This window comes from Pseudonaja textilis, chromosome 4, assembly GCF_049901715.1.
Source record: "Pseudonaja textilis isolate UNSWEBS1 chromosome 4, rPseTex1.2, whole genome shotgun sequence".
Taxonomy (NCBI): domain Eukaryota; kingdom Metazoa; phylum Chordata; class Lepidosauria; order Squamata; family Elapidae; genus Pseudonaja; species Pseudonaja textilis.
In genome coordinates this window covers 33,173,070-33,187,857 of record NC_141993.1, presented here as the reverse complement: position 1 = coordinate 33,187,857, position 14,788 = coordinate 33,173,070, and the positions used below count along the sequence as shown (strand labels likewise).

The following is a 14,788-nucleotide window of genomic DNA, read 5'->3' as shown; positions in this document are numbered from 1 at the left end:
AGCCTTAATAGATTATGGATAATCTATTAAGCATGTAATTTGAATTCAATATTTTTGACATGCTGATGCTACAGTCTGGATGTAATTAAGTGCTGTTATTAATTAATGATTCCTCATTGGAGTGCCTGCTGGATTTGTCTGACACCCATGACTCTTCTATATTTTCATTAATGACCAAAATGAAAAGGTAGTGAAATTGTTTATGATATTTGCAGATTATATATAATTGACTGGGATACCTAATACTCTAGAAAGCCTACATAACATTCAAAAATATGTTGCAGAAAAGGGCAGTAAAGTCAGTGTAAATTATTATGTATGTAAATATTATTATTTATTTTGTAATTAGCTCACTAGAGGAAAAGAACTTGAAATATTCTCTATGAGTTGGTTTCAAATTTTAAAGGGGATTGAAAATTCATAGCATTTGACATATCCTGTTAGTTCTTCAGAACTATTTGGAGTGCTTCTTTAGTTAAATTATTTTTAACTTAAAAACACAATTCAAAATAGGATACAAAAGGAGCATACAAAAGCAGCCTTCCAATACCACAAATTCTGTTATGGTTGGTGATAGAGCTATGAGGTAATGGACACACCCTTCCCAAGATAGCACCATGCAGCATTCCTTTCAACCATCTCCATCCAGTTTTCTGAAAGCAGCGGAATTCTGACTTTCATTTTTATCACTGCATGCAGGAAGTCACTTGCCACACCCAGTGGCCATTCCACCCAATGATTTATAGCTTTTTATAGCCATCCAAGCCATTGCCGTGGCAATACATCAATAATGAAGACAAGCTCTATATCATAACAGCAAGGCTGGCTGATGCTATAAAATGCTATAAATTTCTATAAATTACAAGAATGGAAAAGGCTTATAGGAAAAGGAGTAGAAAAGATGGTAATGTATCGACTATCACCTTCACAGGGTGAAGGTCCATTGCAAGAAACTGCATTTATGCATCAAGAAGCACATCCCTGACAGTAACTTCACTACTGTATTTTGTGAAGAGGAGTCTCTCTTGGTTAAAACTATCTCATTTCCCCCCCAGAATGTAGCAAGGCCCACATAGAACATATTTTGTACAGTTTTGCAAACAGCTAATCCACTGTGTTGCTTCAGGAGTAACTGGATTTGAGGGTGTTTTTCTAAAGGCTCTCAGAGTAAAAAGGGGAGCCCAAACATACCTCTACATGTCCTTGACATATGACCACAATTGAGCTCAAAATTTCTGTTGTTAAGTGAACCATCTGTTAAGTGAGTTTTGCCCCATTTTACATCCTTCCTTGCCACAGTTGTTAAGTCAATCACTGCAGTTGATGTTAGTAACCCAGCTGTTAAGTGAATCTGCCTTCCCGTTGACTTTGCTTATGGGTCGCAAAAGGGGATCACATGACCTTGAGACACAGCAACGGTCACAAATATGAACCAACTGCCAAGCACCTGAATTTTGATCACATGATTATGGGGATGCTGCAAAGGTCGTAAATGTGAAAAACTGTCATAAGTAACATTTTTCAGTGCCATTGTAACTTCAGATGGTTATTAAATGAACCATTGTGTTTGGGGAGCTGGGTCAGAACATGTGTCGAGGACTGCCTGTAATGAAAGAAGCAAAGCTTTGACTAAGGACTAGAAAGGGTTTCAATAGGACCAAATGGTAATAAGAACACATAGATTAATTATAAAATAAGGGAAGAAATCTCTGAGTTTTTTTCTCTTGGGCCTTGCTGAGCAAGAATGGTGTTACTGAGTCTAGTAAGTTGGCTCTTTGGTTCCAAGCACCTTGGGATCATATTTAGAATATATGGTGATTTGGGAAGGGACATAATTAAGAAGCTACGGAGTAATTATTTTATGAGTCCACTGATCACTTTTAACATATTTTTTTTAATATACAGAATTATTTCTATCATATTTTACTGCAATAGCTAAAATCCACCAGCAAACATATTTTTGAAGACTTTATTTTTTCTACTTGTTATTCATTTACTGAAAAATAAAACATTATGTGCTAAACCAAGGGAGAAGTCTTCTTTTTATTCTTTAGCTGCCTAATAAAATGGGAGAAGGAACAAGTAGAAGAAGAATTATAATTATGCTACCTTATATTTAAGTTCCATAGCATAGTGAAATAGGTTATAATTAATGTTTGATTATAAGGAAGTAGGTCTACTTCAAGCAGCAGAAGAGTGATTTAAAAAAAAATCATGATACCATATACTATAATATGTAAATATTATACTTCCTCGAGCCTTTTTCATGGAAAGTCAAATGAATTGGTAATTGCATTCTACTTCAAATCAGATTCCAGATTGCATTCTGTAAGATTTCTTGAATACATTAAGTGCAGTTTGCTTGTTTTCTTCTCTTCCTTAATAATAAAATCTGCTAATTTAAGTGGATATTTAGGGATGGTAGGAAAAATTGTTTTAATCAGTATTAGGGTTTAATTATGAATGATTAAGAAAAAAAGCCTCTTAGCCTGATTACTGTGAAGAATACTAAACACTGAAAACATGTATCTCATTTTATTATTACCCTATTAAGTTTGAAAGAGAGGGAGGAAGAGAGGGAGGGAGGGAGGAAACAACAAACAGTGAGGTTTGTAGCTGTGGGAATAAAGTGTTTTTCTTAAAATACTTTAAAGGTCAGCCCTATCTCCATATTGTGAGATAATTATCTTAACATGGATATTTTATGACAGTAGCCTCCATGTAGTTATTTTTAGTCATAAAATATAATTAATTTTTCTGATTTAATTTTTTTTAAATCATTTTCTAGATATGCATGTGCAGCAGTGAGCAAAATGATTTATAAACACAAGCACACAAAATGTAGATAAATTCATGTAATATATTTTAGTAGTCATAATTAGTTCTGTTTAGCCAAAAGCATGTGGTTTTTAATGTTTTTGTTTCTTGAAATATTGTGGTTCGCACTGTCATAATGTAACATGAGACTCATCATCCATTATCCTTTGAAACATATGCCTTGGTTTTCTTAAAAACATAAGTATGTATTTATATTGATGAAATTATATATATAAAAACTTGGGTAATAGAAAAACTGCACATGACATATATATGATATAAATATGAGTTTTGTGGAATAACAGTAACCACAACTATTGTATAATTGTCATTTCCTTATAATGAACAGTGACATTTTGCATAGATTAGCACCATTCTTACAGATATTTTTATGCTGGCAATTCTTATGCATATAGCTGAGGTGAAATTCTCATTGTGTTCCTATTTCATTTCAAAGTTGATCAGAAAATGAAATAAAATGTAATTGTCCATTACAGATCCCTTTCCTGACAGAAGGTATCCGAATTCATGGGAATAAAGTAACAGAAGCACTAAGGCCATTTCATGAGAGGATGGAAGCTTGTTTTAAACAACTGAAAGAAAAAGTTGAAAAACAATATGGAATCAGAAGTCTTGTGAGTAGCTCTTTAAATATGCTATCTTTAAACACTTTTCAGCTTAAAAGTGAAGTGATGGAAAGCTAATCCTTCTCCTCCTCCTCACGAAATATCATAACCTGACCATTGAAACTACGTGATTACGGATGAAACATGTAACAGTAATACCTATTGTCATCGGGGCACTTGGTACCATGTCCAAGAATTTTGCAGAATACATCAAGAAGTTGCAGGCTCCTGCTGTAGCGCCAGCAGAGCTGCAAAAGACTGTGCTACTCGGAACAACATACATTTTAAGAAGATACTTGGTTGATACCTAGGATGCTGGCAGCAACCCACATCAACCATCAGTGCCAGTCAATGGTATTTGTGATACATTTTTAAATGTTCACCTGAACTGCGTCCTTTACAATGATTTTTATCCTGAAGTCTGTGAGTCTAGAGGGCACCACTGCCATACTCAATGAGATGAGGCCAGGGATTTCTGAGATAGGAATATTGATCTTATTGAATCCCTCTCACAAGATCAATATTGCTACTAGAGCAAAAAAGATAAAAAATATAAACCATGGGTGAGGTTCTGATATCTCTGGCAATCAAAGGAAATTCCCTCCCTCAAGAAACACAATACTACCTGAATAGAATAGAAGAATAGAATAGAATAGAATAGAATAGAATAGAATAGAATAGAATAGAATAGAATAGAATAGAAATAACATTATTTGTGTCTGATTTTTTTTAAAAGAAAAACATAAACTCTTGATATTTTTTCTTCTTTATTTTATAATTGATTATAGCAATTTTCACCTATAGTTCTTACCACATATAAGTATTATAGTTAATCTTTGGTACAAACTTTAATTTTCACTTTGTTTTCTATACAATAATGATCAAATTGGAGTAGCTGATTAGGAGTAGTCGACTCCTTAAAAAGAAGATAAATCCGACTTGAGTTGTGAGAATGAAAAGAATGTAGGTTAAGAAAATGCTCAATGCTTTCTCAATTCAGTATTATTTAAATTGTATGATTCACCATAATTACTAAAAAATAACAGCAGTAAAACTGAGAACAAAAAAAGGGATAAGTCTCCCTTTCTCCCTGCCACCCCTTGATATGTTCCATATCCAGTATATAAACTATAAAATTACTACCTAGTGGAGTTCAAGGCAGCTATTTCATAAAGTCCACTGGAGGCAGATAAATTGCTTTAGTAATTGTCAGTTGGCCATCCCCCATCTAAATATTTTCCACATGAAAATATAGGGACATAAATTCTACTTATACATCACTTATTAACATTGTGGCAAAATTAATGACCTTATTTATACCAAGATGGTATCCTATCCTATCACTGTTGTGTTAGATCTTGTTAAAATAGATAATGTTATATCTGTTTTACGAGTACCTTGTGCAGAAGCCATTTCCTATTAATTAATGGTTTGAAGTATTTATCGGTGATAAGCATGGGGTTTTTATTTTTGTCAGAAAAGCACAAGTATTTTGTGTGTATATCATTTATCAAATCTTTAGTATTCAGTACTGTAAAATTTTATGTTAAAAATATTTTAAATAGGTTTATTCCATCTATTTGTTTATAAAGAGAGGTAATTGAATTGCAGTACTGGTATTTGTGTTTCTATAACATTTTGGCCCATTTAAGCAATAGTATTTAATAATGGACAGTTAGATCACTATCAAAGAAAATCTCATTCACGCAGAAAATCATGGAATCCCTTCTTGATCTAAGAAATTTCCAGTTCTCAGATGAGGAGAGATGAGCTGAAGCAGATGCAAAGATCTTCTCTCCAAGTAGAGTGAGAGGGACAAAGAACATACAATTTTTTTGCTGCTTGCCAAGATATTTCTTACATTTCAGACAATAGAATCTCTCCATAGGATGAGATTCCTGATTCTGTCTTTTACACCAGCTTCTTGGGACTGGTACTTAAAATAAGAGCTGAGCAGGAGCAATGAGGTTTTCACCAGAGGTGCCACTTTCAGATTCAGTTCACCTCTACTCCATCTTGTTTTCTATAATACAGGTACCAAGTGACTTAAGGTTTCTAATGATAACTGGTGATAAGGAATGTGTTTGCAAGGAATGGAAAGAAGCTGAGAATAAACACTGAAATAAAAATAATCATAGGGAAATAAGATGAGAGTCTACAACTTAATTATTGCTGGGTAATTAGGGTAGGTTGGTGGTTGTCCTCTTTTCCTTTGAGATTGCAGTCCAACCAAGGAAGTCAAAGTAATAACAATAAAGGTGGCCAAAAAGTGCTGCTCTTCATCAGCTACTGATAAATGTTTATTATCCTATATATAATCCTGGATATAGCTGGTGATTTGCTAACAATCTTGCTAGGGGCAGGGGGTGATTTGCTGAGGAGGGAATGTACCTCCTTATGTTACCAGCCTACTCCATTATACAACCAAATAGGACGGGAAAGTGAGGAGGTGGAATAGTCAGTAGGAATTCTATCTTGCTGTTGAGTAGGCCAAGCCAAGAAACAGATACCACACAGCCTACTAGAATTTTTTTTTTTGGGGGGTGTTAGAGTATATTTAAAGATTCTTGAAAGTCTGATAGCATTTTCCTTGACCTTACCTTATGTTAGAGACAATCAAGTCATTGAACTTCTTTCTCATTTCCTCTTTCTTTTCGGGGCTAAATTATTGTTTACCTAACCATTATTGTATTTCTTCTTCATGGTTAGCTCCGTACTCTATGCATACACACCAATGTATATCAGATTTGAGTGAAATTATAATTATAATAACTGTTATTCAAAATACCCTTGTTGAAGACAAACTATCATGGAAGGCCTAGAGCCTTATAAGTGATATCCTTAGGAAGCTCAGATAGTAACAGTCCTCTTAATAATGGTCTGTTTAAGTCACCATACTTTTTTTCTTTTTCATTTATTTATTATGTCTTTGTAACAGAAAAAGTTAAATTTTATTTTAATTTCTATTTTGTTTTGTAGCCCTCATCAATAGATGACCGGCAAGGCAGTCGGCCAAGGTCTATGGTTCGATCGTTCACAATGCCGTCATCCTCAAGGCCACTATCTGTTGCTTCAATTTCTTCCATCTCTTCTGACAGTGCTCCTTCTAGGCCTGGCTCAGATGGGTAAATGCAACTTAATATGTTCTATAGCTCTGTTCTATGCCCTTTTCTTTGTCTTTTTGAAAATCAAATCTAAGCTATAAGAGGCTATCATGATGTGTAAGATATAAGAGGTCTATTTTGCTAGTTCATTTTGGAGCTATTTGATTTTATTTCATAAAACTTTACAGGAAAATTGAAAATCACTCTTATATCTAGATAGTGAAAAAAATATTTAGCTCAAAGATTCTTATCAGCCTCTTTTTATCTCAAATATTAATATTTAAAATTAAAATATTTAAAATTCACCTGTTTAATATTAAAACATTAAATGGTTAGGTGAATTTCTTTACTGGTTTTGTTCATTTTGTTTTATCGCTATTTCTGTTTGATGTTGCACACACCATGTCCCATGTCCCTGTCTCATTGCACAGAGGAAGTCAGAGTACTTACCTACATATTGATGGAATGCAAGATTTTGATCCAGACACTTTTTCACTAACTCTTGCCATTGTTCGTATAATAAAAATAGGCATTTAGCATTACTGTTTTACTTTAGCTTTATAAATAGCTTTTGATATGTTCTTTATCTTGGCATGTAAAAGCACACAGAATTTTTAAAAATGGAATCGATTATGATACTTTTGCATTTGCAAAAGTATGTTTAAACTGGCTATTCTTTGAGGGAAGCAAACATGCCTATTTGCATTTTAGTGCAAATAGATAGCAGAGAAATAATTTTTGGCAGAAAAGTTTGGTTGTGCCTTGTGATTGTTTTCCTTAAAAAGCAGACAATATGAGTATGTCCTGTGGTACTAGCAACTATCAATCACAGTTCCATATAGGTATTATTAGCATGTGATTGTATTCCTTAAGAAAATGTAGACACATTGAACATGTATAAATGATGATTGATGTCATCAACTGCATTTTTACTAAGAAGACCTTCCAATGTCCTTTGATTCACAAAATACAATACTCAATTGTAAACTGTTTTGAAAAATAATCCTAGAGAATTAAAATCTTGGCCTGTATGTTTGCATATAGTACATCTCTGTAAGCAAACATGTTTTTGCATGTTTCCTTGTTTGATTGAAGTAGAATGAATCTACTGAAAGAGCGGTGTTTTCATGGTACTAACTGCATTTTAAATAAAAATAATAATTTTGTTTAGGTTTGTGCTTGAGCCCCTTCTGCCAAAGAAGATGCATTCTCGATCACAAGATAAGTTGGATAAAGATGACTCGGATAAAGATAAGAAAGAAAAGAAGAAAGAAAAGAGAAACAGCAAGCACCAAGAAATATTTGAGAAAGAATTGAAATCAACTGATATTTCTCTGCAGCAGTCTGAAGCAGTGATACTTTCAGAAACTGTAATTATAATTTACTCGTACTTTATTTAAAAAAATAACTTGTGCATTTCAGAATTCAATCTGTCAAAATGCTGGAAGGGGGTGGTTATATTATAAGGATCTGGCATCATCATGAAGGAGTTTATGCCATTTAGGACTGATTTGAATATCTCAAAACTTATAAATCCTTGTGAATGCAACATAGAGAAGAAGCAGAATAATTAGTATATTCACTTGAAGAAGCCTCTTCTCTAGATAATTTGCCAAGTGATCAGATAGTGCATCTCACATGCTAACATTTGGAAAATTATGCAGTTTTATTCCCATATCTATTTTTAATCCTATACTGTGCCATATTAAAGAGAGTTCAGGGAGTGGAGATTAATCAGTATCCAATAAGTTTTTCCAGGCCTATCATAAACTTTACAATGAACATAAATTATATTCAATCTTTAAAGGAGGTATGCTAAGCACAGTCAAAAGAATCTGCAATTATCTCTATCCACGGGTATGAAATAATATATTTATAAATATATTTATAAAAGAAATTACTGTTACATCTAACTATTGTAAACAATCATTTTATTTGTTATACAGTTTTGTCTACTGTTCAGAAAAATCAGCACAGAATCTTTAAAAACACCGATCTGGAAAACTGCTATGCTTCTTTGTGGCACAGTAGCAGTGGTGGGATTCAAAATTTTTTACTACTGGTTCTGTGGGCATGGCTTGGTGGGCGTCGCAGGGGAAAGATACTACAAAATCTCCATTCCCACCCCAAGGATGCTGTAAAATCTCCATTCCCTCTCCACTGCTGGAGGAATGTTACTTCAAAATCCCGTTCCCTCCCCACCCCACTAACCTGCTTTTCAGCTCCATTCTCCTGTGCAGGGCAACAAAAGACCCAGCCGGTCAGCTGGGACTCATGGGGGTGGGGCCAGTCAAAGGTGATATTTGCCGGTTCTCCGAACTACTCAAAATTTCTGCTACCAGTTCTCCAAAACTGGTCAGAACCTACTGAAAACCACCTCTGCACAGTAGATATATTTTACATTAATGGGCTTACAATTTATCATGAGATTTGGAAGTTAGTGAGTAATGAATAGTAAGGACAGTACAACAGAATAACAGAGTTGGAAGGGAGCCTTTACTGTATCTTCCTAATCCATGCTCTCTGGTCATTTGGTGAGGACCTTGTCAAATCTGAACTGGATGGCAATGAGGAAGAGGGATCCATTTTATTGTCCAAAAAACTAGGGGAAAATCTATCCTAGTATTTTTTGAAAAAGGGCACACCAAGATCCCTTTATTAATGCTATTTTATTAATTTGACTAATGCCTTGAGACAAAAGCTTTTTTTCTTATCATTATGATTTTATGATGTACACACTGGAACACACTTATCACAATGTTGACAGCTCATAAATTCACATTTTCTCTCTTATATCCAACAACTATGCTCTCTGATCAAATTAGTTTTTATTGTGGTTTTTTTTTTGGCAAATGTAGTATGTAATTTGGCCCACTAGATATTTCTGAATTACAACTCTATAAGCCATCATGACCAATAGTAAGTGATGCTAAGAACTATAGTTTAGCAGTATGTTGTAGATCACTGTTTTTCATTTTTAGTGTAAAATATACTTCAAATTGGTCTAACATTCTCTTTTTCTGCCCAATCAGATCAGCCCATTGAGACCACAAAGACCAAAGAGCCAAGTTATTAATGTTATGGGAAGTGAAAAACGGTTATCTGTTTCCCCGTTGCCACCTCCTCAAAATATTCCTCCACCAATCACTCCAAGAACCAAGCTTTCTTTCAGTTTACAGCCCAGTAAGTCTAAACAAAAATTATGTCTAGTTGTATTATTTCAATAAACAAATGTATAGACTATGTCCAGCATATCAACAATATTGTATATCTCTCTCTCTGTCCAGGCCATGCTGCCAAAGTTCTTTTCCATTGCTTAGTGGTTCTGCAGTTCTGGATGGGAAAGAAGCTTCAGTTGAATCCTATTAAGACTGGGGGCTGTGAGTTTTAGCACTCTAGATCTGGAGACCTTTTACTGTTAATTCTGCCTGAATAATATTTCCCTATTTAGAATTGGTATGTAATCTGGGAGTCTCCCCAGACTCATGGCCCGGAAGCAAATGGCAGCTGTAGCCAAGAGGTATTTTGCATTAATCCATCTTTATGCCAGGTTTATCAATTCCTAGTTTGGGTGTACCATTCACAGTAATTCATGTTTTAAATACTTCACAGTTATATTGCAATACACGAGGGCTGTCAAACTTATGGCCCGTGGGCCAGATCCACCACACCCTGGTCACGCCCATGCCCAGTTTAGTGACGGGGGAAAAAGTCCCAATATGTCATGTGACACTGCCATGATGAGCAGTGAGTTTGATACCCCTGCAATACACTGTACATAGGGCTACCCTTAAAAAGCTTTTGGAACTTCACGTTCATCACCTTCAAAAATTCATCAGGACTTTAGGGGGCAGTGGTCATCTCTGTTTCTTAGCAAAAGGAACCAGCATCTCTGTATGCAAAGGCACACGGAACACTGTTACCTTCCTACTGAAGAGGTACCTATTTATCTACTCACATTTGTATGCTTTCAAACTACTAGGTGGACAAGTCATGGGAGCTCACTCTGTCATGTGGCACTTGGGTCTCGAACCTGATCCTTCAGATTTCCAGCTTTACTCCCCTCTCCAGTAGCTTTATTTCATTCCACTGTATCTGCCAGGGTGGGTATGCTCTGGCTCCCTTTTGTGAAGCAGTGTTGCTTGGTGAAACTTACTCTGTCAGGGCACTAGTCCTATGAAATAGTTTTACCTTAAGATGACCCTGAATATTTGGCTATTCTTCCAAGCACTATGAAGGGGATGTTAGCGGAGACCTTTCTGTATGTTTGGTTTTTAAGGGTAGTCTTGTCTATATTTTTGTCTGCTTGCTTTTTGGTTAGCTGCCCAAGGTTCTTGATTAACACATGTTGCTATATGAGCCAGGTGGGAGGAACATTGGGGACAGAAGCGGTTGTGCCTCCTTGGCAAATTGGTGGGAAGGGGGGCTGCATGGGGGGGCAGCTCTTCTGGGTGCCCAAGCTGGCCAGGTGCTCTGGAGCATGGATGCGCCATGGGCTGGAGCCATGCAAAAACCCCACTCAGGCAGAGAGGGAGGGAAGCCCCGGCCCGCAGCTCTGCCCCTCTTCAGGTCTTTTGGCATGCACACCCGATACTCTTCCTATTGCTGGTCTTTGTGCCCACATGTGCACCAGAAACCAGACGATGAAGTGGCTGACACACATGCATGCATTGGAAACAAGCTCATCTGCCTGGAATGCGCATGTGCCCCAGGTGGCTGCTCTTCTGGTTTTTGGTGCACATGCGCATGTGAAGTCCGGCTGGCCAGTGTGCCAGAACCCGGAAGAACAAGGGGCGATGGTTCTGAGTGCCTGGAGAAATAGCTCTGTGTGCCACTTCCAGCATGCGTGCCATAGGTTCGCCATCACGGGTATATGATTTTATGTAAAGGCATCTGAATACTTTACTAATAGTTTGTTTTTGCTCCTTTTCTGATATGGAGATTTAAGATTTGTCTTGTACCCAGTAAAGGCTCTATTCTTTTATTAATAAGTAGGTACAAAGTAGCTAAGTCTCAGCTACTCTTTGGCACAAATGCAGGGAGAAAATAAGACACTCTTCGCTTCAGTATTTGGTAACACAAAAGCTTATTGTTTACACCTTCCTCCACAAGGCGTCCAAGACAATAGCTAAGCAAACAAAGTTGGATCTAACCCGAGTTTCCTGGGATTCGATATTTATAATAATTTCCCCTCATTACCTTTCATTACCCCGATTACCCTTATTACCCCTGATTACCATTATTAATGATAATTATTTGTATGAACTCAATCTCATGAATTGTGGTTAATGCGTATAGCTTCACCTCACAGCATTTTACATAGACCGCGCATATTATTATGATACAGAATTTATGCTGATGAAGAGGAATGCCATCCTTCAGGTCGCTGTAGCTTCAATTCAAACGCATGTGTTGCATAGTCATGACACTAAGTCATGGCAGTCTCATTACTGCTACATGAACACAAAAAACAGGCCCAGTTGCAAGGATTATTTTAAGCGTGTGAAAAGTTGCAATGTCCCAAAAGAAAGAAAATTAAAGAATAAAATATGTGTCAGGAAGATTAGAAAGTTGGTTTTAAAATTGCCCCATTTGGGGGAAAAACAATAGTATTTATTGCCTTGGGACAGCTGGAGATTGTGTGGCAACAGTATATGGAACTCAATTCCAAGTTGACAGAAACTATAAAAGTCACTGTTGCCTTACTCAGTATCGCAAAGCAGACTACAATTTCCAGAATCTCCTGGCAGCACAGACCAAGCTGAGATAAATTGTTTGTTTATTCGATATGGAATCCACCTCTAGGTACCCTTGGAACCAGTTAGGCGCACTTTCCTCATCTGAGGAACTGAGATTTCATCCCTTTGGCAGGGTTTAACGGGCTGTCTACTTCTCACAATCAGTTCCTGTCTTTTAATACTGCAGAAAGGCAGTTGTCTGCAAGAGTAAAGCTTCAAAAGGTTTGAGATGGATGTATTTCATGTGCACAAAGCTAAAGTCTGATGGGCTGCTTCTTGATGGTGCAGGTTCCCAATACAAATTCAGGAAGTTTTACTTACTACTTTTCTGAGGTAGAAAATAAATATGATATAGTAGTCAGATGAAAGATTTTTCTCCCCCTTTAACTACATATACCTGATGCCCTTTCCAAGGAATTTATGGCAGAGTATGTGATTCTTTCCTACCCCTGTTTCTTCTTTCCAACTATCTTGTGAGGTACAATAGGCTAAAAGGCAGACTGCAAGATCTAATTTGAAGTTGGATTTGTAATTTGAGGGCCTTGTTTACAAGAACCTGTACTGCAGGGGTGTCAAACTGGATTTCTTTAAGGGCCGGATCAGCATTGTAGTTCTCCTCTGTGGGCCAGCTGTGGGGGGGAGGAAGACTGGATGGACCCCTCCTTCAGGACTCTGCCAGCCAAAACAGGGCATGGGGAGGCCTCATGCACGCCCCCCATGCTCCGTTTTCAGCCTGGAGAGCCTCCTGTGGCACCCTGCTGACCAAAATGGGGCTCATGACAGTTTTTCATGCTTATGATTGTTGCAGCATTCCCATAGTCATATGATCAAAATTTAGCCATTTGGCAACTGACTCATACTTATGACGGTTGCAGTGTCCCGGGTCATCTGATCACCCTTTACGACCTTCTGACAAACAAAGTCAATGGAGAAGTTGGATTTGCTTAATAACCAGAGTACTAACTAAACAATTACAGTGATTCTGTGGCAAGAAAGGTTGTAAAATGGAGCAAAGCTCATTTAACAACTGTCTCGCTTAGGGCTCAATTTTGGTTATATAAATCAAGGACTATCTGTAGCTATTTACCTCATTTAACATTACAATAGTTTTCTACCATTTTAGTAAAATTATATAGTTATAAATTTAATTCTTTAAATTACTTGTGGAAAGAGTCTTTTTAAATTTTGTTTATCCTAGGGAAAAAAATTAAAACACTGAATCATTTATAATTAGTAACTAAGGAATAATAAGCAAAAAATGTGTAAGAGGTAGTTTAGTTGACTCTTTCCTCATAGTAGTATTCATAATAATAATATGTAAAAGCATTTGTAGACTTCTCATACATCATCCAAAATTCAGTCATTGATATTGTAAATAAATATCTAGAAATTCCATTCTCAGATGATGGATTTTGTCATTTGCAGTATAGATGCTCCTAATTTTTCTACCTGATGAAATACAAATATGAACCAGCTCTGTCAAAGAAGGAGCAATAGGACACAACTTAAACTTGGATTAAGAATGGTTTGCTGGAAAGGGGGCAAAGATTAGTAATGGCTAACTCTGTAGTATCGAACACATTTAAGGAAAGCTGATTAGCCTCCAAGCTGTGTGATCATTCCACAGGAGTCTTGACATTTCTGGTTATTATGGATGTGGTAAAGCAACCATAACAAATATTGTTACAAATGCACTGCTTATTTCTGTTGAATTTAACCATGAAGAGGCCTTTCAACTTTGCATCTTTCTGGCCCTCACCAACTTATAAAATTTACCCTCCCAGCATGTCTAAAGCACTCATACTTGTCACAATCAAGGACATAATTTCTAATGTGTTCTGGGCAAAAATAGAGCTCAACTTGATTAGCAATCACATATTAGGATAAAAAGACTTTCTTTATGCTATTGGATGTTTGTTGTTGGTACTCTTTCATTTTTCAAATAAGAGATGTTGGGAGGAATTTGTAAAACTAAAAATGTTTCATCTTATTTCATAAAATTATAGATTATGAATGTGAATAATGTGAAAATTATATATTATAGAATGTGAACGATCTGCTGAGTTACCTGCATCTTTATTTTCAGATTCAGAACTAAATGGCATGAATAATTTGGAAATGATGGACATTCCTCCACCATTACCTCTGAAAGGCGGCATGGCAGAGTACGGAAATGTCATGGAGAGCCATGAATCTATTAGCCCTGCCACTTCCCCACCTGTACCTCAAAGGGTAAGTACTGTTGCTAGAAGTAAGTCTACATAATAGTCATTGGCTTGGTGAAATATTACATTTATAGGGTAATACACAAAAACAAATTAAAGCAATCTTAAAGCCAGCAATTTTATCATATATTTTGTTTTGCAGTTTTGTCAAATAATTGAGTGAAAATATTGCTGTTTGTAGAGTAATTAGAAGCTATTCATTATATTCTGACACATAGGCACAGTTAACTTTTTTTACCATGTTAGACCAAAGCATGCAAACAAGCTGAATTGTCAGC

General features: G+C 36.3%; 1 protein-coding gene across 1 annotated transcript in view; it reads left to right on the top strand.

Annotated features, from left to right (window-relative positions):
- DOCK1 (dedicator of cytokinesis 1) overlaps nt 1-14,788 on the top strand; it is a 399,928-nt gene that overhangs the window by 367,883 nt on the left and 17,257 nt on the right. The window contains exons 47-51 of the mRNA XM_026704953.2: nt 3,315-3,452; nt 6,423-6,568; nt 7,719-7,917; nt 9,580-9,730; nt 14,372-14,517. Of these exons, the coding sequence (XP_026560738.1) occupies nt 3,315-3,452; nt 6,423-6,568; nt 7,719-7,917; nt 9,580-9,730; nt 14,372-14,517 (780 nt within the window). The remainder of the gene's footprint in view (nt 1-3,314; nt 3,453-6,422; nt 6,569-7,718; nt 7,918-9,579; nt 9,731-14,371; nt 14,518-14,788) is intronic.